This window comes from Misgurnus anguillicaudatus, chromosome 21 (genome assembly GCF_027580225.2).
Source record: "Misgurnus anguillicaudatus chromosome 21, ASM2758022v2, whole genome shotgun sequence".
NCBI classification, from domain to species: Eukaryota; Metazoa; Chordata; class Actinopteri; order Cypriniformes; family Cobitidae; genus Misgurnus; species Misgurnus anguillicaudatus.
The window spans coordinates 40,448,041-40,475,178 of NC_073357.2; the positions used below are offsets into that span (position 1 = coordinate 40,448,041).

The 27,138-nt window shown below is 38.1% G+C and overlaps 1 protein-coding gene across 2 annotated transcripts; it reads right to left on the reverse strand.

The window, feature by feature from the left end:
- Nucleotides 1-196: 196 nt before the first annotated feature.
- On the reverse strand, nt 197-25,937 carry vps35 (VPS35 retromer complex component). Of its 2 annotated transcripts, none has more exons than XM_073859157.1 (16): nt 25,797-25,937; nt 22,536-22,632; nt 21,425-21,548; nt 18,816-18,998; nt 18,345-18,561; nt 17,138-17,218; nt 16,826-16,935; nt 16,636-16,732; nt 16,367-16,515; nt 6,928-7,135; nt 6,138-6,293; nt 5,618-5,741; nt 4,312-4,490; nt 3,842-4,081; nt 1,696-1,839; nt 197-1,210 (listed from the first exon to the last, which is right to left on the reverse strand). In XM_073859157.1, exons 1-16 carry the CDS (start codon nt 25,809-25,811, stop codon nt 1,031-1,033), a joined length of 2,304 nt encoding a protein of 767 aa, XP_073715258.1. In that variant the 5' UTR covers nt 25,812-25,937; the 3' UTR covers nt 197-1,030. The 2 variants fall into 2 exon arrangements, with proteins under 2 accessions (XP_073715258.1, XP_073715257.1); XM_073859156.1 differs by having other exon boundaries at nt 3,806-4,081.
- Between the last annotated feature and the right edge of the window lie 1,201 nt (nt 25,938-27,138).

Here is a 27,138-nt window from a genome sequence, read left to right on the forward strand (position 1 = left end):
GCTTGCAGAGAATGATTTAAGTTACTGGGTTGATCTTTTTCACATTTTCTAGGTTGATAGAAGCACTGGGGACCCAATTACAAAGAACACTGCAATATTTAAGTTTGGATTTCAGGAGGACTTTAAGTTATAGTATGCTTTATAACAGTAATAGTAACAGTTGGTATTCCTGATATTAATTAGTGCTACAGAGAAATGGGGTTAATATCATTTTTATTTGTGCAAATGTCATGAAATCAATGATACTTTGTTTTAACTGATTTACAATTAGATTATACATACAATATATGAAAGGAAGGGGAATCATAATTCAAAAAAGGAGACACAATGCAAGAGATAGTTCAAATAACAAGGCTTCTGACAATGTTTTTTTTTCTTAGATTCACAGCCACAGCTACTCGTTCATTAACAGAGTCTATACACATGTTCACCCATTCCATGTATTAGTTAACACACTGTCCCACTCCACCAAAGTTTCTGCCAAAGAGTAAAAGGTGTGTTTAAAAAAAAATGCAGCGAATCAAGACCATTTGTTAGTTACACAAATGTCTCCAACTCATCGTGACATTTAAAATACTAATGCTGAAAAATAAAGACTCAAGTGCAGGTCCTCCAAACAAAGACCATAACAATAAATGCATGGCTCAATAAAGCAAATTTTTTCCTCCTGTTTGGACTGCGGGTCAGGGAAGAGGTGATGCAACTAACTTTTTTTTTACTTTTGCTACTTTTTACTTTATGTATGGCAACAATGTCATCAGGAGGAAAAGTAATCTGAAGGAAGCGCAAAGTAAGTGCAATGCATACAGTGTTCTCTGATGAAACAGCGCACAAGATTAAGAGGAAGGGAGTCAGAGAGAGGTGGAGGAAGAAAAAGACTAAATATGAGCAATGAGAGGAATGAGTGAAGAGGCAGGTGGTTTTGGCTTTGTTTTACCCTGGCTGGAATACCCTGGTGTGCACATGTGGGCATATACTTATATCTCTCTATGCGTGTGTACACATATATAAATGTAGATGCGGGGCACCCCTACAGCACAAGCCCCTCGTAAGCAGGTCCCTCGGACTCGGGTGACTCCCTCTGCAGACGCAGGTGCTCCAGTGTATTGTGGAAGTGTTTGTTAATCTGCTCCGTCTCTTCGCTGGCCTCCAGGTTTGGAAGATCCTCGCGGATCTTCTGAATCAGCTGATTCAGTACTTGAACCGTCACCTAGAGAGCAAACGAATGTTATTAACCATCACAGACCTGTGCTTGCAATTAACGTAAACGACAAAGAGCGATGAAGCAATTATAAAAAATTAAGGCTCTTTACATAATGGAGTGTTTTTAGTTTTCGAATAATTCGACATTAAAAGAGGCTTTTAGCTCAAATGTCAGGGGACAAGTCAGTAATGAGTGTCAGTTGACAGACAGGCACATCTTGGGGTTAACTGTGTGCACAATACTGTGCCCTGTTGCCCAGATGTGCTCCGGCAAGTCCTGAGTCAATCTCCCCACAAATTGAACAATGATAAAGATGCTTCCTCCTCGATAACTGCGAGTTAGGTGTAATCTAACGGTGCCTGTGCCAGACAAAAAAGTGGAATGTGGGTGTGAGTGAGAGACGAGATTGGTGGGAAAGCGGAGCAGAAAAAAAGAGTTAAACTGAGAGAAAAAGGGAAGAAATGAGAGATCAAGTAGATTGTGAGTCGTACCGCATCGTTCTCCCGCTCATAGAAGCAGATGTATCTGTTGAGGATCTCAATGAAGAGCTGAACTTGCAAAGACGGGTCCATGCACTGGTTGGCGATCTTCAGAGCCTTCTTCAGGCATTCCATCACTCTCCTCCCATCACGAATCTGTCATAACAAAAACAATGCCGTTTTGTTTGGACCAAACCACTTAAGCAAGCTCAGGGCTTGAGCGTATGGGGTTAAGAATTGGAATCGGGAAGCTCTGTTGTTAGGGGCAACACGCACCTCCCTACAACATGCTGCGGAGCCGAGAAACAGCATGTTCCTAGCTCTCCGCATGCATTTTTGAGTCACAAAAACACTCTCTATTGATTGTTACGAAAAGAAAATAAGGACAATCGCCACATCAGGTCCCCTTTATTAAGCACTATTTAAAGGGAACAGATATGTATTTTTCTGACTCAAAGGCTGCAAAGGACAAATGTACATGTTTGAAAACACAAAAATACCTACACTAAATATATATGTGACCCTGGACCACAAAACCCAAGTCTTAAGCAGTAGGGGTGTAACGATTAACCGTGCAAATGCGCGTTTTCTCAATGAATGAATTTTAATGAATTGCGGTGAAATCCCGGCAATGCATGCGCAAGACTAAAGTCACGTGACTGCAGTGACGCGGATGACATGTTATCCTCAGGTTGAGTCTCCCTCAGATGGTAAACAAAGCCCGGGCACACAAAAAAAAAACAGCTGGGGCGCACCAGATAAAACGTCAGCCACGTCATACGTCATCCGCATCACTGCAGTCATGTGACTTTAGTTTTGCGCATGCGCTTCACAACAGACGCAAAAGAGAAGACATGCTGAATAAAGTTGAAATTTTTGTTATTTTTGGACCAAAATGTATTTTCGATGCTTCAACACATTCTAACTGACCCACTGATGTCACATGGACTACTTCGATGATGTTTTTATTACCTTTCTGGACAGGAACAGTATAGCATACGTAGATTTTCATTTGTTTTTTTGGTAGATAGTAATTACAGAGATGACAGGTAAAAAGTGGGGTATGGGATTGGCAAAGGACCCCGAGCTGGGATTCGAAATCGGGTCGCCAGAAGTGCGTCTGCACCATGTGTCGGAGCACCGTCCACTACACCATCGGCTACGACCGTACATAGATTTTATAAAACATCTTAACCTCTTAATGAGGGTGAGTTATTAATGACATTTTTTTAATTTTTGGGTGAAATATCCCTTTAATGTAAATGAAGATATTTTGTAAATTTCCTCCCATAAATATCTCAAAAATGGACTTTAAAGATTTTTTGCACCCTCAGATTCCAGATTTTAAAATAGTTGCATCTCGACCAAATATTGTTCTATCCTATCAAACCATACATCAATGGAAAGCTTTCAAATAATGTATACATCTCAAAACAATGACCCATCTGACTGGTTTTGTGGTCCAGGTTTACATATGATAATCTGCTCATGATATACAGATTGTTGAGGTAAATAGATTCTTGCCCAACACACAACACAATTCAGGCAGATATAAACCGAATGACAGAAACAAAATCACAATTGTCTATAATGGGTTTAGATGCACACCCATTCTCACAGAAGCGTCACATTCAGATGCAACTGCATACAGCCTACACAAACAGCAGCTTGGAATATGAATCACAAAACTTCACTGAAATTACTAGCTGATTCAGTCACATTTGTAAGCAATTCAACCTTCATTTTCAATTGAGTCAGAATAACATCTTCCCACCTACAACATCTCAAAGATGACAATTTCTATAAACGCTTTAAGTTTCAGAAATGACAGTTAATTTCACTATTCAAAAATCCGATCCGGCTCAAATTCTCCTTTTCATTTCTAAAATAGCCTTTCATTCCTAAACGCCCACAACCAGACCGAGATGATGCTGAAAGCAACTTTTGACTGAGTGAAATCTAAACTGAAATCTAAGCTGAAAGGTAACGTGTAAAAATAACCTCTTTCATCAGATTTAATATTTTTTCAGACATAAATATGATACTGTCATATGTAAACTCAAGTTGAACTCTATTTACCAAAACGTAAGTGTCAAAATTCTGAAGTAAAATTATCATTAACCCTTTGATTTGAGACATCGATACAGATGACACCGACCTCTTCTCCTCCTTTGTCGGTGTTGCGTCCAGACCAGAACAGGTGGGCACAAATGCTGACAGCACGGCACTGATCGGGCTTCTTTAGCAGTTTGGAGGCGGCCAGCGCGCACTGAGTACGCAGGGGCTCGTGGTTCTCTTCGCTGAAGCACTTTGTGCGCTCGAATGTGCCAATGATCAAGGTGATGGCGGCCAGCTGAGCCTTTGAGTCGCTGATCTCATCCTCGTACAGGGAGAACGCCTTGAGAAAGACACACACACAAAAATAAAATGGTACTTTTCTAAAATGAAGGTGTCTAGGTCTGAGAATGACTCACTGCTAAGCAATATTTTTCTGGTCTAGACCCACTCTCAGGCTATTATCATACCACTGTGAATAGTAATGAATATAAGAGGAAAAAAATAAAAAATCTGCACACATTAGACGTCTCACTACTGATGTATCAGACATTTAATCAAAATGCTTTCTACCTGAGACATGAACTCGTAGGCAACGGTTTCGTGGTTCTCAAAGCCGATCTCTCCGGCAGCCAGAGCCCCCTGGAGGAAAAGCCTCAGGGGCAACTCCGCCAGCTCTGCTTTGATCAGAGCACTGATGGTCTGATGAGCGAACGAGAAAATCTTCTGACATTTCTTTTCCCATTTATCATCCGTGGAGTTAGATTGACATATTTTAGAAAAAAAACATTATATCTACTATGATACTGCCATTTAAATGGGCATTTTATTAGGAATTTAAAAAAGAGTTTTTATGAGAAAGGAATGGTGCTTTAATTTCCTCACCATGGATTAAGTGTATCTGCCAAACCTTTAAATCCTTTCATTTTTTGAAGGTTTCTATGAAAGGCCATTAAGCTATTTTCATTTCTCTGTGTATTATAAGCTATGAATGAAGAGTTCAGATTCAAAACCCTTTAAGTGGATCTGCCATGTTTTCTTGTAAATTAGCATTTTAATCAAACTTTTATGTTTAGGTTCTCTAATTCCTCTTTAATGGCAATGAAAAGTTTATTAATTAAATACTAATAAAAATTGAAATTTTTACAAATCTCACTTTAGTAATTTAGTATAAACTACAACTACAAACCAGCCAGGTTTTCCCATGCTGCCTTGCGCGCAATTTATTCATGCTGCAAGTCTAGCATGGAAACCATGGACCAATTTTTCCCCTGAAAAAGGGAAACAATAGCAGAACGGGGAGGGGCCAAGCAAGATCACGTCTGAATGGGGCTCGACTGGACACATTTAACCGTATGCGTGTACAGAAATCTGCTCACTTTAAAATGGTTAAATTGTTTTAAATCACTTGAATGTTAACATTTGCAAGCCTTAGAAACACGTGAAAATGATGAGCTTTCCCTATTTAAATTTGCATATTAATCTGTGAATCGCATGCGAGCCAAACCGTGGGTTGTGATCTGTACGGATCCTGGATCAACTGCGATCCGTCACAGCACTAATCGGAATGCATTGCATCATATCGCATCGGTAGCTCCTCATATGTATCTTTAATGTATCATATCGCATGCTATGCATAGAGATGCATATCGCATCAGACTCAGTTATGAAGATGCACATCCCTAATATATGTATAGTTACTTAATTATGACATATGACATACTTTATGTGCCTATTAGAGCATCACATCATAAGCAACATGTGTTAACGTCACACTTTACTGTGAAGCAGCTTAATAGGTTTTTAAACAGGGGTCTTGTTTACGGCTTTGCTTAGCTTTTGGCAGTGTGAGATGTTTTGTGATTGGATGCAGAAAATACCGTGGAGGAGTTCTCTTTGTAACGGAAGGCCAGTTGATAAGCAGCGAACACCAGCGGGGGCAGAGTGTGTCGAATGCGCTGGTTCCCCCCAGCGCCAAAGTGTTTCCTGGCTGTGTTTAAAATCTGTAGGAGGCATGAATGAAAGAGAATAGATGAAATCATTTGAATAATTCATTGAGCAGCATGATGACCTCATCAACTTATTGAACTCTCAATGAATCAACCATTACTGGAAGCCAATTAAAGCAGATCTGGCCCTAAAATGTCAATAACTAATGTCAAATAAACATCACAAATGTCAATCAATTGTTTATGATGTTCCATCAAGTAGATTATTTCTCATTAGAATTCAATGCAGTTAAAATGATCAAAGAAACACGTTGTACTCCCCCCCCCCAAAAAAAACAGCCCTGAACATCAGTGCGTTTCTATAGACCACAGCTGCTTCTTGAATGCAGGATTATAATGCTGGGCCGCCTCATCTGATGAAAGGAGAACGTAGGAGGAAAGACCGTATACCAGATACTGCTGATCAGGGTCGTCTGAATGCAGCAAATGAATGAAGCGCCCCACTAGGCTCTGCTCCTCTGCGAAGTCCTCTGGGTCGGGATCCTCGGCTGGCTGATCTGGCTGGTCTTGGATCAGTGTTGACACCAGGTTTAAGATGGCATCAACCTGGAAAGAGAGAGAAATGAGACTGTGCCTGAAAAGAAGAGCGCAATGATTTACAACATATAAAAGTGTAAAAACTGCAGATTAGAAAGCCGTTCTGTTCCAAGAAAATGGGATTTTACTGCAAAGCCAAAAATAACATTAAAAGATTAAATAGCTTTCCTTCAGGTAATTGCAAAGCATAAAATTAATATGCCAGCTTACAAGAATTATATATCTGTAACCATTTATAATAAGCAATTCAAACAGTGCTCCACTTAAACTAAAACAAATAAGAGTTATAGCGATATAAATGGTACTTCACTGACGTTATGTATTCAGTGCTCTCTTTTCAACTGCTCACATTCACAAAGTGAGTGGGTGAGTGAAAAGATGGTGTTTCAGCATACTTCTCGAAAAAAGGCCAAAGCAGTTCCAGCATTATAGGAACACAAAAATATCAATATATTCCTCCTCGGCCCAAACTGAATGCTGCTTGCCTGAGTCATACTTGACCTTATCCTGAGGAGCCAACGGGTTTTTAAAGAGGATTAACAATGCATCTTTAAAAATAAGTGGAGAAAACCCCTAGGCTAGTGCAAACGGCGTCAGTCGTGCAGAAAAAATAACCACATCAAAGAACCGTTTGTGATAAAACCTGATCTTGTGCCACTATGGTGGTGGTGTACTCCAAGATGTTGCTCAGCACGTAACAGCTCATGCTTTTGCGCGACTCATAATCGAAGTACTCGAAGAGCGGGGGAAAATGCTTGAGCTGTAGCACAGTGAGGATATTATTGTACGTGTCCACAGGGATCTTCAGCAGCCTGGTCAGCTCCTTAGATACGGCGCTGCTGGTGGCGATGCTGCACAAAAAGACATGAAAGAAATCAAACGGTTATGAATAGAAGCTGATGTAGTAACGAGTGACCTTACTATTGTGAAAGATTGGCCATCAGTATTTTAAAAGGAATGTTTATAAAAAAGCTTTTCAAACCATTCATCTGTTGGATATGCATGGTCTTTGTATAGAAACACTGTCATGTGATAAAATGTTATTAAGATTACTAAGAGATCTTTTTAGAAGGCATAACCTTCGTCGTGTGTCCTTGTGCGTGGATTAAAACAATCATCTATAGACACAAATTCAGCCTTTTGTTTGCTAAAGCTAGGGCCACACCAAAAGATTTTTTAAAACTTATCAGATTTTCAAAATGTGAGAGACCACAATCATGATGAAAATAATAAACGATTTTGTTCCTATAGTGTGTGGAGTGCCGCTATGTGGTAAAGACAGCACACCACGCACCATCAGATTAACTTCACAAACAATGTGATTCTCGGCTGAGAACACACGAGATCTCAGCAAGATTTCCTACAGGGTTCCCACACCTTAGTTCAATTCAAATTCAAGGATTTTCCAGGTCCACTACCCTCAAATTCAAGGACTAAATGTTACATTGTGCTACCTTTTAAGATACATTGTTAGGCTGCAGTCACACCAAAAGCGTTTATGGCAGTTGCAGGCGCTTTTTTTGAATGATATTCTATGGGCAGGGCGCGTTTGCGCGCTGTTTATGCGCACCGAGCGCCTTGCGGTTTTTTGCCGCCTGCCGCGCGCGCGTTTTTGAAGGAGCGCTGAGAGCAGAGAAGCGCCTGACGTCATTCGCGTCTTCCATTGTCCAATCGAATCAGGGGAGAGGCGGGCCTCACGTTGTAGTGAGGGAAGTTTACAGTTGCTTTGAAGAACCGGACTCCACTCGCTCACCCTCTCCTTCGTGTTTGTGCACCTCTCATCCTCAAACAAGGTCAGAGCAAGCGCCCTCTTTTTAAAGTTTCTGCTAATATGACAGTTAACAGCAAAAGAGCGTTCACGCTTCAATATTTGATTGACAAGACAGCTGACTCGGTGGTTGCTTAGCAATATGAAAAGCCGCGTTGCACTGCTCTTTTTTAAAAAAGGCAGTGCGTCGCGCCTTGCGTTTGCAAGCGTTTAAAGCGCTTTTGGTGTGACTGGCCCCTTACAGTTTCCTTTCGAGGTAACTTGCGCTGCGTCAATGCTGTGACACTTTGGGGGCGCCTCCAGGGGTAAGTGTGTCTGAATGTGTATATCAAAATCAACCAATGGTGATGCTTAATGACAAAGACAGGGTGACGCGGGAGCCAGGAAGTATATCGTCATCTAAAATATTGCCAAAGGCGGCGTTACAGGGACGCAGGAAGTATGGCAAAGGAGATGCATCGCCTCGTTCCTTTCTCAGGGAACAACAATAACATACGTAACTCAAGATGTTTTCATGTGTCAAACACAACTATGCAAAAAAGCATTTTGGTATGAATCAACATTCACATACAGAAGATATAAGCATTTAAAGCAAACAGTTTAGGACGTGTGCTTAAAAAGTCTAGAATTTTTATGATATTATCCTACACTACACAGGGAATAATATTGATTTTTCCAGAAAACTTCTTGCATAAAATAGATTCAAGTACTTTCAATGACCTGTATCTATGTATGTATATTTTCAAAAACTTCCCAGGGTCTTGAATTTTTCCCCCAGATTCACAAACTTACAAGGATTTAAAGAGTAACTAAACCCTTATCCAACTTTTTTTAGTTACTGATCTGTAAGAATGATGGTTTATTAGTGCTGTTCATTGATTTTAGTAAGTTTTTTGACATTTGGATATAAAGTGTTTCAATACTGCAATATATGGTGTAAAAACGTCTTAGTGCTGCCCTCTTCAGGTTGAACGGTGGCTACTGCAGTTGAATTTTCCTATTGGATGTTGGGTCCAAAAAATGACTCGTGACGTAAGCAGGTTTAAGCTTACCACGCCCTTGTTAGGATCTCACCACACACTTGTTACAAGCTTAGTTCGTCCCCTCTATCTCTGTTGGGATCGCCCACTTTTCTTGCATTTTTCAAATATTGCCAGTGGGTGGAGTCAGGCTCTGACCAGGGGTTTAGTTACGCTTTAAGGACCCGTGGGAACCCTGTTCCTAATATTTCAAATGTGACTTCACAGTAAATAAACATGGCGATCAAGGGCATAAAGAAATGGCATTAATACAATGGACTGCTTTTTTAAATCTCTGAAGTCCATCTCACTTTGGACTGTGCCTGCAGCGCCATGTAGTTGTTATGGTTTAATAAGCTAGCTTTCTGATTGGGTATCGTTTCGTTTCACGTGACAATCTACTGCGTGTGTGTGCATTTATCCTCTAGGTTTCCCCCACAACACAAGATTTCTGTTCGTAAATATTCATAAATATGCTTCTGAGCAGATTCAGACGCTCTTAACAGACCGCGCACCACAGGAAAATCTGATAAGGTAATCTTTGCAACCACAAAGACGATCGGGGGGACTTCACCTAGGATTGTCGAAAGGATTGGCCCAAATTCAGCCCGATTATCTTGTGGTGAGTACCCCGCTTAAGACATTTCCTAATGTTTCTCAAAACTATAACAACAAGCTGTTTAAAACTCAAAAATTACCACAAAATGTCTTTAATCAAAAAGACATCTAGAAAAAAAAACATAATTTAACATTAAACTAAAACTTGTTTTTGGCAAGTTGGCATTCTGGTTTCTTTGGCAGATTGGTTTGCTGCTTTGGGGGATTTTCACTACCAGTTTTCGTTGAACTACAGTACGAGTCATTTTCTCAAATTTACCACAAGAACCCTCAAACACCATCAAATGTTTCACAAAACATCAAATAGAAAGAAAGAAAAATATATTACAAAGAACACTTTTGTCATGACAAAAGAATCAAGCTGAAACTGTTATGGCAAGTTGTCATGTTGGGTTTTTTGGCAGATGCTATTTTGGGAAATGTTCACCATCAGGCTTTGTTGGTTAAACTACAGTACGAGGCATTTTCTGAAATGATGTCCAAGAACCTAATGCTACTGGCTATGTTGTAGTACTGCAAATGTGGTAAGGTAAGGTAAATTAAAGCAATAAACCCCGCAAAGCAGTGGGTTACCAGTGCATTTTATAACAGCTAAGGGGCGTTGTTAGGCACGAGTGCCTAATCCCCCTTAGCTGTTATAAAATGCACTGGTAACCCACTGCTTTGCGGGGTTTATTGCGTTTATAAAACTGTTACATCATATGCATAGCAGGGTTTCACAAAATAAAACACAAATAAGTTGTAATTATATTAGTACAAATATTACTCTTCCGCCAAACAAAGTAGTTCCTCAGAATCAAGTGTGGCTGCAACAGAGCACAGTTCACAAACAACACAGACGCAGCAAAGACACAATGACAATATGATTTAAGACTGTGGTGTTTATGTTATAAATCAACATTCATCTAAAATATACATTAACATTTATATCGTGCAACTGTTGAAGTGATGATCAAATATGTTTGTAAGCATGCTTAACTCTTTCCCCGTCAGCGTTTTTTTTTTAAGTTGCCACCCAGTTTTAGTTTAATGCCTTACAGAAAAATTATCTTCTTTAAATAAACATAAAATATCAAATGAAAGAACAGTCCATCCGCTTTCCAACAACAACAACAAAACGTTTTATCCTACCTTCATTTGTTCTCTTATCAGTTATCAACTAAAAGCGGAGATAATTCCATTTTTTGTGAAGAACTTTGTAAGAGATCAGATTCAAAGCCATCAAAACTTGCACGTCATGCTAAATCCACCACAACGCTGTTGTGTCGAGTGAATGCGTCAGTGTTTAAGTTGGGTAAGATTGCCATCTAGTGGATAATAGCGGAAATATCAATAAGACAAAAACAACTCAGAGAACGTTTTCTCTTTATTGACGAGATGACTCAACAATATTTATTGACATTTATCTGGATATCGCCATAATTGTGAAAAGGTAGAAAATTAAAATATGATTAAGACTGTGGTGTTTATTTTCATAAATCAGTACGCAGCAGCAGTGGCGCAGTGATACTTGTGATGCGGTCTGAACCAATGGTTTACCGGGGTATTTTATCACGGCTTAGAACGTGTTTCAACCAATCAGAACGAAGAACCAGAACGAGCCGTTTTATAAGAGTCTTTATCCACCTTAGATACGTATCCAAGGTAATGTTCTTGTTGCCTAGAGGGGTTTCTGCTTAAACAGATTTTTGTCACATACCTTACTACATACAATAGAAAAGAATTAAGGTCAAGAAGAGAGGTTCATATCTCATCAGAGATACATTTTCCTATGGTTCCCATCCTCCCCATACTTCTACTCAACCTCTAATCTAAACACTTTCTCTATTGTTTGAATCCAAGCGATTTTGAATGCTAGGGATTTTTACATGAACACATGGTTTATTTGCAGTTCTTTTGAAACATGAGCATTGTTTAAAGTTTTGAGAAAAAGTCTCTTGTTATTTTACGGTTTGGGGTATTGAACCAATAGAACTGATTTGAGTGTTTAAGGAATTGAAATACAAAACAGCAGAGGTAAAATTTCATTTTCATAATGAAAAAGATTTGAGGTCCTTTCAAATTGTAAAAAAAACACCATATTAAAGCAGATATGCTGATGCAGATAAGCACTGCAGTGCCAGCTAGTCACTAGAACAAACATCATCATTTAGCATGTTTGACCTGAACTGTGATCAGTCACTCACTTTGATTACAAACAGTGAGTCATCTTGCCTATCTGGCTTTTAATCCGCCCTCAAAATTGCTGGTTGTCTGATGTGATTTGGACGTCAGCACAATAAAAAAAAACACTGCATTTGTTTTTAAGCTATTTTAACACATGAAAACAAAACATATAAAAAAGAAAATAAGGATCATTTTAAATATAGACCATTTCAAAAAAATGAAACAACACTGGTCCAGAAACACTTCCTGTTACAGTTTGTGACAGTATTTTTTTATTTCACATACATCATTATATTTAAGATGTTTGTTTAACTTCAGTTAATTCAGTTCTATATGTTTTGTTGGTATATTTTATTCCAACATTTATCTAGTGTTAAAAAACTGAAACAGGAAGTGCTTCTGGACCAGTGTTGATTACACCTTTTGAAATGGTCTATATCTTTTTGGTCAAAGATGCTGAAGTAGCTGTTACCCTGCAGTTTTGAAGAATGGCCAAATTAATGATTACAGTACTCGTAAGTCAGCAAAGTATTAATCTAACACAAACAACCCTAAGAATTACATATCTACAATTCATATACACCTTAAGATAAAATCCATTCAAACGTAATTTCTTTAACATTTATATTTGCAGGAAAAGTGTGTGCATATACATCTATACATTAGTCTTTTAACTAAAGTGACATTACATGTTATTAGGGATAATATATAAATTGCTGTTTTAACAATTACAGTTTGTACATTGCTCGCAATTAAAAAAACAGCATTTAGTGCCCACAAATTCACAGTGTGCATGTGCATTCAGATAGTAATTTAACACCACATTTGACTGCAGTGTGTGTATGACTATTAACAAGTCAGTGTCATATTTACTTTTTATACTTCAGCTGATTGCGCTTTTTGTCATATCTGTGTTGTAGGCAGGGCACGCACGTGGGCATGCACAACAAAAACAAGCACAAAGGACAACAACAGTGGACAACAAGAGAATGTACTTGAGAAGTTATTAAGGGGTTGGCGTATGTTTTCAATTGTTTAGTTCCGTGCTTTTCAAAAAACTCAGCAGCTGGCGTTTATTTTCCATGCTGAGCGTCAGCGTTCAATTTTAGATGAAATGTTCAGCTCGTCAATGTCACCTCTCACTCGGCCGTCCATTTACAGTGGAGAAGGGGCAGAACAAATATCACAACAACCAAATGGTGCATAAGGTTGCATATGGTTCAACGACTGATTGGTCTGTCATGATTATGAAATTTGGCTGACGGTTAATTAAATAATAAATTGTGACAGTTATGCCGATTAATTGCCTGTTTTAGGGCTTTGACGGTTATGACAAATAATTGTCAGTCTTTTTGCTTTGACATTTAATTCTCATGCATTTTTTGTTTGTTCATGAAATAATTTTCACACATTGTTGTGATTATTTAAATGAAATCTTTTGCAAGGTTTACCTGGCAGTAAATATTAATACACATAACACATATTTAAAAGCAATTATTTAATGAATATATCTTTTAAAAAACTGAAAATAAGAAATAAACACAATAAAGTGTCTGAATAATAACAGAAAAGTTTGTAGCATCCATTACTTTCCTAAATTTGGAATTGCTGTTGTATGTTTTACTAGCAGTTCATATTGCTTATCAATGTTTTTCAGCATTTCTTTAAATGCAGTTTTTTCTACTGTATTGAATGGCTTTGCAATATATCGCGTTACACTGTCAATTAACTCTTTCACCGCCAGCATTTTTCATGATTTTCACAAAAGTTTAATGCCTTCCAGAAAATGCTCCTTTTTAAATATATAAACATATAATATATAAAATAAAAGAACCAAATAAAAAAATTTGTTTCATCCTACCTTCATGTGTTCTGTTTTTATCACCTCTCAAATATGTGTAGGTTTCATCAAAAACAACAAATTTTGAGCAAAAAGCTGAGATAATTCCATTTTTGTGAAGGACTTTTGATAGAGATCAGATGCAGAGCGATCTTTAAAACATACACGAACTTACAGCTGTTTGCCCTAGGGCAATACTTCCGGTTTTTATAAGTTGTGGAAGACCTGGTGGATAATAGCGGTATTGCAGATTGACGAGATATCTCGTCAATGGCGGGGAAAGAGTTAATGATCGCCATCTGATACAGTCTAGTTTATACATGAGATGCAGCTCCCCCATGTGTTTTTTAGAGTTATGTGCATTCATTGCGGTGATCTGAGACAATTATTTAATCATTTTGAGAGCCTTAACGACTTATATACAAAGCAGAAGTATCATGGGAACCAAAGCGCTTAGCTGAAAATGTGCTGGCAATTACCCACAATCTATGTCGGCTTGCCATTTTCAGCTGCTTTTGAAGGCTTTGGTGTTCATGTCCCCTTAGTGTTTTTCTGAAGAAAACAGTCCGTTTGCAAGAATCTTTTAAGACCCTTTGACTGACTGATTCTGTGGGAAAACAGAAATGCTTCTGGCATACAGAAATACTATGGCATCACGTTAATAAACTTTGGTAGCACATTTATTTTTACGTGTATGTGATTCTCTAGGCTAATGGCTTCTTCTAAAGTTAATTGGAGTCAGCTAACCTGGAGTTCAATCAATGGAGTCTTGACCTCACCCCACTGAGATGCTGTGGTATTAATTTGTGAAATCTGTTCAAATCAGACAACGCAATCGGATTTCTGAAGTAAAAATGTTTTGTCAAGAATGCTTTCTAATGCTTTCCAGGTCGCAATAACATGAAATGTTTGGTAGAGGCTGTTGCTGGAATTCTCTTTAGGGTCAACTAGTTAATTAACTGCAAAGGTTGTATTGATTATTTTGTTTGTTTATGCAGACTGTTTGTCTATTGCTTTAATGTTAAATCCATTGCAAAGCTCTGGGTTTACATTTTTCTGCATCTGTCAATTGACTAAACCCTCAGCTTTCTCCAATACCGACAACAGCATCAAAGTATTGAAATACGGAATTGCAGTTGGTTTAATCTTCCATGTGTACAGTATGTCAATTGACAGATACGTGCGCAAATATCTTCTTATGACAGGGTTCACGTGTGGTTCATGAAACATTCGTACGCCACCAATCTTATTGTATAAGTAAGCAATAAGGTACAAGAAGCTGTGCTGTATTACTTCGCATCGTGCCAAACAACGCCCTTCAGACGTTACTTATTCACGATACAGCACTTGCCTCGAGTACCTTATTGCTTTTATAAAACGGTTACCACACAATATTAAAGTAAAAAAATTATTATTAGTGCAACTTTAATGAAATTAAATTAATAAAAGCATTCCTTCCGCTAGAAAGAAATAGTCCCTGACCGTGAACAACAACGTTCCAATATGTAATATGTAGGGCTGGGCGATAGAGCTAAAATGTTTATCATCGATATAGCATGTTATATCATTCGATAGCGATAATTATTGATATTTTTATGACCCATTTAAAATAAGGACCAGGAGAAAAATATATTACATTTAAACATTTTTATTTTAAACTTATCCTTCCTCTGATCATAATCCCTTCAGGTATTAAGACAGAAATGTCAACAACCATAGAAAACTTAAATAAATACATTTAAACATGAGTATAAATTTACAATGAACACTTAACAATTATCTTATCTAACATTTAAGGTGCACAATAAGAGAAAATGTAAGAAATTCTTAATAAAGTAAAATAATAAAATAGTGCAAAGTGTTAGATATAAACATAGAAACCTGAGAATTTAGTGCAAGTTCCCCAAAGGGTGAGCGCGGCTAAGGTGGTACATCAGGTTCGTGGTATTACCAGACTTGGCTGGGACGACGGTCTTGCATAATTTGCAGACGGCATTGGTCTGACTACGGTCAGACTTATAATATCCAAAAAACTGCCATACTGGCGAGCTGAATTTTCCTCTTTTATTTACAATTTCCTCGCTCTCTGCAGCACTCATTTTCTGCTTTTCTGCCGGTTACTGAAGAGGAATCGAGCACGAGACAACGCAACCAAACTTGATACTGTTACATGATTGGCTGTTAGCGTGTCACTCCCTACGTTGCTAGGTTACCAGAGAGCGAGTGCCTTTGTTAATGCAACGAAACTTGCTTTGCAACCTCCGTTTTCTTCTGACGAAAAAAAAAATTATTGAACGTTTTATCGAACACATTTTTTATTGCTATCGATCACGTGTCTATCGTGATACATATCGTTATCGTTTTATCGCCCAGCCCTAGTAATATGCATGAAAGCTAAAAAATCTGGTCAGAAATCGTATTTTCTGTTTGTAAAAGTAAACGAAAACATTATTTCTAACTTTTGCTCGCTAACTCATGACTTGCAAACATGAGGTAAAACCTGACATGGGATTTGATCGTAGCCACCATTACGTCCATATTGATAAATGCCAAGTCTTGCTTGGAAACCTTCGTATCATACACTTGTTTAATAAATGAGGCCCAGTGGGTGTTGATTTGACCATGTTCTCCATGTTCTTTCTGGTGTGAAAAAAGTATAGCCAAGACTTACTGTTCCAGGTTGAGTTTGTTGAAGATTTCCACGGTACTTTCCAACACTTTGTCCACATAGTCCACACGATCAGGGTAGCACTTTATAGCCAAGTTTATAAGAGACACTTGCAATGAAACAACATCCTCAGATGGCATGTCCTGACGAGACTGATAGGAAAAATAAAAACGGTAAAATTCATATTTTAGGACTTAATTTCAGTTAGGTTGGCATGTATTAACATCATGCAGCTCCTGAAATCACACAACCCTTAACAAGCCAGAACCCACCTGTATGACAGTCGCCACTTGCTGTGAGAAAATGTCAAATAACTTGATCTCAGCAGGGATTCCAGGGCCATCTTCTCTGTGAGCAAACAAAGCCAATCTGAGGGGCGAGAGAGAAATTAAATATGACTCAATAAATGCATGGCAGATAACTGTCAGTGCAGAGCTGCAAATAAGTGGAACGTCAAGGCACCTGTCAATCAGGGCAATAATGATGTTCTTCACGTTGACGTTTTGGTGCAAGTCGGCACACGAGCGAAGGAATGGATTCAGTGTCTGCAAGTGAAACTCATCTGGAAAGACCTACAGAAATACAATACACATGTAAAAAATACATGTGTGAAATATTACTGTATTAAACATACAAAACAAACTTTATTAAATCTAACATAATACTAATACAATCATTGCCGTGTCTTGAAACAATTGAGGAATATTAAAAAACATTTGAAAAGTTAGATGTAGTTATGTAGAATAAGATGGAAATTATGGTTTGGTATTGTACCTGTATTATGCACTCCATAAGATATTCCTGTGCTAGAGAATCTCTACAGTTGACCACCTGCTCCAAGATCCCAGATAGCACAATCTGTGGGGAGTCGACACATGCTTATTGCAACTTCGCTTACATGCTCCTTCTGTGAATTTATTTAAAAACCTATTGCATTGTAAAATGAACTGACCATGTTGCTGATTTAAAGGAGACTTTTTAAGATGTCAAATAAATCTTTGGTGTCCCCAGAGTCCATATGTGAAGTTCTAGCTCAAAATACCACATAGATCATTTATTATAGCATGTTAAAATTGCCACTTTGTAGTTTTGAGCAAATGCAGCGTTTTGGGTGTGTGCTTTAACATGAAAATGAGCTTATCTCTGCACTAAATGGCAGTGCCATGGTTGGATGGTGCAGATTAAGGGGCGTATTATCCCCTTCTGACATCACAAGGGGAGCCAAATTTCAATGACCTATTTTTACACGCTTGCAGAGAATGGTTTACCAAAACTAAGTTACTGGTGTGTTCTTTATCACATTTTCTAGGTTAATAGCAGCAACAACATGAACAAATGGCATTCGCTGCCTCAAACGTAACTTTCGGTAGACTTGCGCAAAGAATCAATAACAGTCTCTAGAGCAGATTATTTGGATGATAAGCAAAATAAACAAGTAAATGACCTTTTAAAAACTCACAATTTGCATGCAAGATAAATATCTATGAGCTCTCCGAATCTGCAAGTTCCAATGGAGGTATAATAAAGGTGAGTTACAGGTTTTCAAATAGGCTATAGCAAACTAAAAAGGTTTCCATTTGGTGTTCCTCTGAATAGAATACTTAGTATACATGTGAAAAGCTTTTCTGCAGGCACAGTATGATGCATATGTATGGGTACTTGAATTTAAAAATCAAATGAGAACCTATTAAGCCCATCACATTGTTAATTCATAAACGTGAACACAAAGTGCTTTAACAAACAGTTTTAAAAAACCCATTAAAAGATGCAGGAACCTCTCTGGCAGTTTTGATGCCATCAATAGCTCCATTACTTACTGATTATGCAAAGTGCCCATGCAGCCTGAGGTATCCCATATTAGCCAGAAATAAACAGGTAATCAAGCTCAAATCTAATTTTGATGCAAACTTTTAAATACATATATGAGCTTCAGAGACAGATCATTTGCCGATTTCCGCATTGAAGGATTGAAACCAAACCTAATCTGTTTGTACTTTTCCACATTGACTCCTTCCAGTTGGCTCAGTCGGACCAGATTGGTCCCTACGAGGATACGTAGCTCCTGTCTCTCCTTCTCCCTCTTTTCTCGGTCCCGACTGTGTCCCTGATGCTGCATTCGCACCCACAGTTTATTCATCTCAGCGAAATTCAGCAGTACAAAGTCAATGGAGTCATTAATGTCTCCAGTCATCTCCTCCCTATATTAAACAGATGAGTATGTTGGTATATTCATCCTTACAACATAATAAGATTTCGTGGTGATTACTTCATTTTGTTTAAAAATGTCTAAGTGTTTCCTAAGCAATGGAAAACATGCCTTTTCAAGCAAAAGATTAAATTGTTTTCCAGGAGGTGAGATTACGCTACAGTATCTTTTAAATTGCTCTGCGTGAGTCACAACACTTTAGACACTTGAGATGCAATCATTGCCATTAGATAGAGAGCGCCTTACTCAGCCTGCTCTCCATCATCGGGCAGGATGTTGCGCGTGCACTGCAGCAGGTAGTTCCTGAGGAACAGACCCCGTAGAGGATGCTGCACCCCTCGACACATTTCCACCAGGTCCTTTAGAATGTCTTTGCGTGATTGGGGAAAAGAGCGAACGTACACCACTCCGACAGTTATCAACAGGTACCTGTGAGGTCAGAGAAAGGGAATGGAGACAGGAAAGTATTTACAATAGGAAAAATTGTGTGTTGAGTGTAAAAAATATTTATTTTAACCTTAAACGCACTCAAAGTTTGAACCTGATATATAACTTTTAACTTTGAGCATGTTTACTTTTTTAATTTAACCTATTGATCTGTTACAACACATGCTTTTTTTGTTAAAACTAAGTAATAATAATAACATCAATAAAATAATTGGTTTACCAATAAAATGAATGTGTCTTACTGGACTGCTCTTTTACTTGTTTGCTTGGGTAAGCAAATCAGAAAGCTTTAAACTGCAGATTCACATACTCTTTGTGTGAAATGAAATCATATGATGCCTATTTTACATAATCATTATTTATTACATAATGAACTGCACAGTGAAGGTCAAAGGGTTAAGACACTGGTACAAATTCCTTACAGATCCTTAAGAATAGCATCCTTTCACTTCCCTAAATTTACAGTTTTGGAAATGTATGTTTTACCTGGCAGTTTATACTGCTTATCAAAGTTTTGCAGCATTTCTTTAAATCGTCGCTGCCTGATGAAACTCACGTATGTCTAAAACGGTAACTTTTCAGAAAGTGAAAAAAACACCGTATATCAAAAGCAGTTGAATGTAGCGTTGTCATACTTGGTACGGCATATTTACATGTAACCATATTCTTGCCAGTGTCATGATATAATCCACATTTGACCAAAATTGAGTTTAAATGGACATGCGTGCATATTTTACAGTAACTTTGATCGATACGCGTTCTTCCGAACATTAATTAGAATGGCCAAAGTCGCGTTTCGTATTGACAGATGAATACGCTCAGTTTATTAAATAGCCTACGTCTTGGTTAAATACGCTTACTTTATTTAATATAAGTGTATTAAATGTCTCTTGCAAACCATTAAGGGACAATGAATCAATACACTGACATGGTAATGCTACACAACAGGGGCGTCAGTTTGTGTTGAAAAGTGGTGGGGTCAAAAGATCTTATAAAAACATTACTGCAGGACGGGAAAAATATTGAATAACGCGCATCAAAAATGGGCATAGCGTAGGCCAGTCAACAACAAGAAAATACTCAGCATAAATGTATAAACCCTCAACAATGTCGAATGCACACATCACACATGTAACAGTCCCTGCAACACCAGCTCAACCGAACAATGCCAAAGCACCATACCGTAGAAAACAGCAGCGCGTTTTAATAAATGATTACAATGAATTTCATTACATATGTACAAGAAAACACACCATAAGCATACAACACAACATATGTGACACTAGACCACAAAACCAGTCTTAAGCATCGCTTGATTTTTCAGAACATTTTAACCAAATGCTTTCAAAAAGTGGTGGGGAAATCCCCAGCGTAAATATCACCAATGCTAGACAGATACTTTGTTTGCACAGTCCTACCGTAATTAAGTAACTCCTAGATGTTAGTCTGTCGTCCGGGGGAAACGTTTACCTCGAAGGAAAGTCATTGTCATGTTTAATCGGCTATATCCAGTGCTGAGGTTCGATGAAACTTTACGAGACCGGCGAGATGCTTCACAGGCGGAAGATATGAGGCGTGATTGACAGCTTTGACACCAAACGGGTACGTGAAAATCAGATGACATGATTTCACAAGTTTTCATTGGCTATTTAGGTATGTGACGCATACTGTATATGGAAATGAACCTGGACATTCAATCTGTCAAAAAATCTCAAAATCGGCAAAATGAACATACGTGATTTTCATCGGACAGCGACGAAATGCTTTTTTCCAATGTATTGAATGGCTTTGCAATGTATGGTGTTACACTGTCAATTAAGGAGCGCCATCTGATACGGTCTCATTAATACAGACTCTGCAGCTCCCCCTTGTGTTTTTTAAAAATATGTGCAATCATTGCGGTGATCTGAAATCATCACAATGAGGTAAAAAAATTGCGGTGAGACAATTATTTAATCATTGTGACAGTCCTACTGGTGCATATCATTTAATATCAAATTGCCAAGCTTACAAAAACCATAGTCTAACAGTGACTAAAAATGCGCAAATTTCTTCTCGCTTTACATATTTAACAAAACAATACTGCCTTCAAATGTAGGCTCTGTCATTGTGCACCATCAAGAAAGAATACAAATTGTGCACAGTTAGGCCTGAGCACGTTCACTGTTAATGGAAATTGACACAGTGTAATAGATCTGTGATAAAACTGCTGGAAAAACAGAACAAGCAAGAAATATTAAACATTTGATACCAATGTACTCATTGAATTGTAGATCCTATGATGCATCTATGCCTCTCTTAGCAATTTTATTTTACTGTGTCGATATTGGCCATTTGATTGCATGCCAAGATCTTGAAAATTTCCTACTGCAAGTTATAGTGTCTCAAAGGATTACTGAGATACTCACAGTCTGGGGATGATGTTTCCTGCATACTGAACCAGCTCGTAGAGGTCAGCCACTTTACGACCTTTGGCAAACTCATCTGTCAAATAGACCTCCAAGTAATGCAGCTCATCTGAGATAGCCATGTCTGCAATAGAAATTAAATAAATAAATTACAACTAGAAATGAACAATGGGTGCATAGCAGTAATGGAAAAAATGTTATTACAATACAAATCTTTACTATTTCACCTTAGGCACTGTTTATTAGATGGTATTAAATGGATCGTTCACTCAAAATTATACTTTTATCATAAATCACTTACCCCTGTGTTATTCTATGTCACCAAGTGCTCCGATTGTCTTCATAACACATTTTTAGATATTTTTATGAAAACTGGGAGGCTTTTGTCTGTTCCATTGACTTCAACACTCACAATTTGTTTTCCAGAAAAGAATGAAAGACATCGCCAAAAAGGTCATGTTCCATCAGTCGTTCAATAATAAAATTATGAAGTGACGAGAACAAATAAAACAAAACGAACGATTTTATTCAACAATTTCTTTTCCTCCTTGGTTGTTCAGAGCACATTCGCGACTAGACTATGGCGCATGCCTCTGACGTCACTGCTGACGTAATTGCCAGCGTACAGACACAGAATACGCTGGCATGTAATTTGTGCATTTATACAGGCTGTTTAAGTATTGTTTACAATGTTTGCATAATGTTTTTTTTAAAGCAGAAAAAAACATTGGCAACTACGTCAGCAGCATGCGCCGTAGTTTAGTCGTGAACACGTTTTTTTGTAAAACAGATTGTGAATGTAACTGAAGTCAATGGGACAGACAAAAGCTTCCCAGTTTTCATCAAAAATATCTAAAAATGTGTTCTGAAGACAATCTAAGCACTTGGTAGTTTAGAACGACACAGGGGTAAGTAATGTATGATAAAATTATCATTTTGGGGTGAACTATCCCTTCAAGATCAATTTTGGGTAGTCTGATCGCAAGCGTACAGTAAACGTGGTCCAAAATACCCTACCTACAGCATTACAGATAGATTCAAATTGTGTTTTGTTCTAGTAAAATACAAAATGCCATGTAATTATGTATATATGTACAAAGAAAACACATACAGAGTTCATAGTAGCTCTTGGGAGAAAGCATCGAGGTCCTCAACTCCCCCAACATATTTGAGGCATGTTTCAGGGCATCCATTAGCTTGTTCTTGTCCTGGATGGATGAAATAAAACTTTATGAACAACAGAGCTTTTTATATTTCCTTAAGAAATGCCTTAAAGGAATATTCCATTTTCTTGGAAGAAAAGTCCAGGTGATTTGCTCACCACCATGTCATCCAAAATATTGATGTCTTTCTTTGTTCAGTCCAGAATAAATTATGTTTTTTGAAGAAAACATTGCAGAATTTTTCTAGTTTTAATGGACTTTAATAGAACCCAACATTTAATACTTAACTCAACACTTAACAGTTTTTTTCAACGGAGTTTCAAAGGACTATAAACAATCCCAAACGAGGCATAAGGGTCTTGTCTGGCGAGACGATTGTCATTTTTGACAAGAAAAGTGAAAAATATATACTTTTAAACCACAACTTTTCGTCAAGGTCCAGTCCAGCGCGATCTAACGTAAATGCGTAGTTACGTAGGGAGGTCACGTGTTACATATCTAAAACGCACATTTGCGGACCATTGTAAACAATAAACTGCCACAAAGATATTAATTAGTATCAGTTGACATACAACAACGTAGGAACGGTCCTCTTTCTCAACACATGTAAACACTGGGGCGGAGTTTCGCGTTCGTCTTCTGTGACCTCTTGACGTGATGACGTATTGCGGTGACGTAGTGGGGTCAGCTGGCGCATCACGACCGGATCTACACGACGAGAAGTTGTGCTTTGAAAGTGTATGTTTGTTTTTTTTGTTGTCAAAGATGACAATCGTTTCACTGGATGGTACCCTTGTGCCTCGTTTGGGATCTTTTATAGTCCTTTGAAACTCCGTTGAAAAAAACTGTTGGGTGTTGAGTTGGGTATTAAGTGTTGGGTTCTATTGGAGTCCATTGAAGTTGGAAAGGTTCTGCAATGTTTTCTTCAAAAAACATAATTTCTTCTCGACTGAACAAAGAAAGACATCAACATTTTGGATGACATGGTTGTGAGTAAATTATCTGGATTTTTCTTTTAAGAAAATGGACTAATCCTTTAAAGGGGTCATATTATGAGATTTAAAGGGCGTTTTGCAGGTAAAATTTTTCAACGAATTTGTGCAATTTGCTTGTTGATAATAAACATTTAGACTGTTATCCATTGTATTTTATGTTGTTGGGTATCACAAAACCCGAAAAAGTATGAAAAAGTACAGTGGTTTGCAATGATTCTCCTTTCCCCCACAACGCACTGTATGACGTCACGCTGGGGAGAGAATTTACCAAAGCCGCCTTGAGAGCATTGAGAATGACTATAGAAAGACAGGTAAAGTACAGTTCTGATAGCGCAGATTATAGATAAATACATACATACATAGATAGATAGATAGATAGATAGATAGATACATACATAGATATATAGATAGATAGACAGATAGATAGACAGACAGACAGACAGATGGATAGGCTAGTATAGAGAGATAGGCAGACAGCCAGAGATAGCATAAGGTTAACATATCTTCGTGTAGAAAGTAAACAAACAATTAACATACTCGTGCATGCTGGCTTGAGGGGGTCCATGATCCTGCCTGAAATGGGTGTAACTTTATGCGATCTTCAGCACAAACGGTTTTGGCAGCATGTCTCTAATCCTGGAAGGTGAGTGAAGCACGTCACGTCTGTTCGCGGGGACCAGCGACCCAAACACACTCACTTTCTTACAGCCAGTAGCGGAATGGCAATCGAGAGAGTCGGAACTTTCCCGGGCCGATCTGATAATAGTTATACATTTCGAGTTATATTAGCAACACCGTCTGGCGGCGTGATGTGCGCCGGTTCCCGCAGCCCGCTGGTCAAACTGTGCAGGCAGCCTCTCTGCTCAATAAAGTATATAAAAGTGCTCGGCAGGTCCAAACATGTACAGGATTTATAAAAATACGGTGATCAATGAGCGGTTCCTCCTCAAATGGCTTAGCCTGTCGTGATGTAAAAAGCCGCCGAACGCCTGTTTATTACAGTATGTATGCGGTCGGATCCGAGTGTGCTGCAGCTGCTGACTGCTGCTGCGTATAAAATGATCGTGTGATTCGTTATAATCGCATAAACAATATAACAAAGCATCCTTTTATTTCACAAAACAATATATTTGAGATATTATTTGATAGACTAGTAAGTGTGGATTAAGGATGTTTAAAAATCTCTAGCCTGGTGGTCAGGACATGAATGGATCAAATCAGCAGATTTGCGAAGTTTTATTTATCTCCACATATATCATAAATAATAATTAGCAAGGTAACTTTGCAGTATAACACATTATATATTTCCTACGATGTATATATGATTTCCAAATTATATACGTAAGTATTAAACAGCAATAAATGTCTCATCTATCTCTATGGCTCTGGCTGAGTCTGTCTCCACTTCTCCCCAACGTGACGTCATCGCAGAATTGCGTTAAAAAAACCGTTAATACCAAAAACGTAAAAAAAGTGGTCTTTAAGACCATTTTTGAGACATTTTAAAAATTATACACATATCTTGAGTGATTTATGTACCCATTAATCGACAGTGGTGGTTAACCTGCAACATACACTTTAAAAAAAAATGTAAAATAAGTCTTTGGTGTCCCCAGAGGGTTTATGTTAAGTTTTAGCTTAAAATACCCCACAGATAATTAATTATAGCATGTTAAAATTCACATTTTGTAGGTCTGAGCAAAAATGTGCCGTTTTTTGGGTGTGTCCTTTACAATGCAAATGAGCTGATGAAAGGCAAACATTGATCGCAATGATGGTGGTTCGTTGCAATTGAAACTCATTTGTGCTGTCAATTATTTTTTCTCTCTCTCTCTTTCTCTCTGCACTAAATGGCAGTGCCGTGGTTGGATAGTGCAGATTAAGGGGCGGTATTATTGTACTTGGGACCTACCTCACATCTGAACAACCTTATTTTTCACATGCTTGCAAAAAATGGGTACCAAAACAAAGTGACTGGGTTGTTCTTTTTCTAGGTTGATAGAAGCACTGGGGACCCAATTATAGCACTTACAAGGAAAAAGTCAGATTTTCACGCTATGACCCCTTTAAGAGAAATCAATTGTAACAGTGACAGTTTATTATATCATACATTTTTGAAAAGCAAGAGGGACCACAGTGATATGGAAATGAATAGATTCAGGCACTGGTTAGCAACAGGTTGTTACCACTGTAACATGCATGTAGTCAACTCACCAGACAGCGCTTCATTTGAAATGACTGAACCTTCACTGCCTGCACTGCTTCATCCAAAAGCTTCTCCTGCTCATCCTGGGGTGACTGCTGTGTGGTAGGCTGAGATAAACAGAAAACAATGGCATCAATGTGGAATTAAGTCACCAACCGCAATTATAGGGGTGAAACTGACAAATAAAATTATTTTCTATTGTTCATTTTAAATCAAGTAAATTATAGCATCAAATACATCAAAAACATTAAAATTCCACAAACAATGTTAAGACTGAAAATAAAAAAAACATCAAAAGACAAATAAGAGAAATTAATCTAAGACTCTAAGGGGCTTTTAACCCCTGGTCACTTCATGTGTTTTCTCTGATCAGATAGCGATCCGATTTATTAAAACGATTCCATTCACATTTGGCCACATAAATGCATCTTCTTGGCAAAACGGATATCAAGACAACACTTATGCAACAAAAATGTTGGACTGTATGATGGGGAGGGAATGTGCGCCTCCTTGCTCGGCATGAGCTGGAGCGCGCAGTACACAGAGCAGCAGGAGGCTAAGATGGCGAGATGATTTACAGGTCCATGACAGGGAGATAATTAAACATAACAAAACGCTCTCTCAAAGTTTTATTTCTTTGTTTAATATAATCGAGTTTGTCATTGGTTCTAGAATTTTTTTTACCCGTTGTCGTCACTCCATAAAGCAACGAGCGTGTCGTCTTTGTGTGACTCTCTCTCGGCTAACATGGGAATGAAGCGCTAACATATGTGGTTTCATCAACCAGATGCATTTACACATGTCTGTCCAGTTTTGTCTGAAATGCATCCCAGACCACCTCCTGAATTTGGTTTGAGCGATCAGATTTAAATCCGCCCTGAAAACGTTTCGAGGGGCATTTACACTTGGTCTACTTACAATCAGATAGCGATCCAATCAGAAAAAACGCATAAAGGGACCAGGTGTAAAAAGGCTCTAAGAGCAGTTATGAGCCTGTTAGAAGCAATAATACATTTTTTATATTAATTTAAATTATGATTCGTATCAAACCAATCTGAGAAAAACCGCAAAGAATAGTCCACAGTTTTGGAAAAAACACAGTCAAAGTCTTTAGTTTGTATCTCAGAGTGATTAACAATCTTTGCTCACATGACCTCAGACATCTAGCAGATGTATTTGGATTAATGTCAGAGAGCGTTTGATGTGCTAATCTGGACTGGGCAGACATTTATGAACACAAAGTAAAACGTATCATTGCTTCTTTAATCTTTACCAGATGGGCAACCAGAGCAAGGAAGGAGGAACATAGTATATTTGATATGGTCACATTTTCTGGTAGCAGCATTTTAA

Excerpts from the sequence above, each read along its gene's own strand:
- vps35 (XM_073859156.1), bottom strand. Across the intron at positions 18,999-21,424 it reads GGAAACATCATCCCCAGACT|GTACCTGTTGATAACTGTCG; the intron begins GTGAGTATCTCA and ends CTGACCTCACAG. Across the intron at positions 1,840-3,805 it reads TCGATGTCTCAAATCAAAGG|ATTCGTGATGGGAGGAGAGT; the intron begins GTTAATGATAAT and ends TTGTTATGACAG.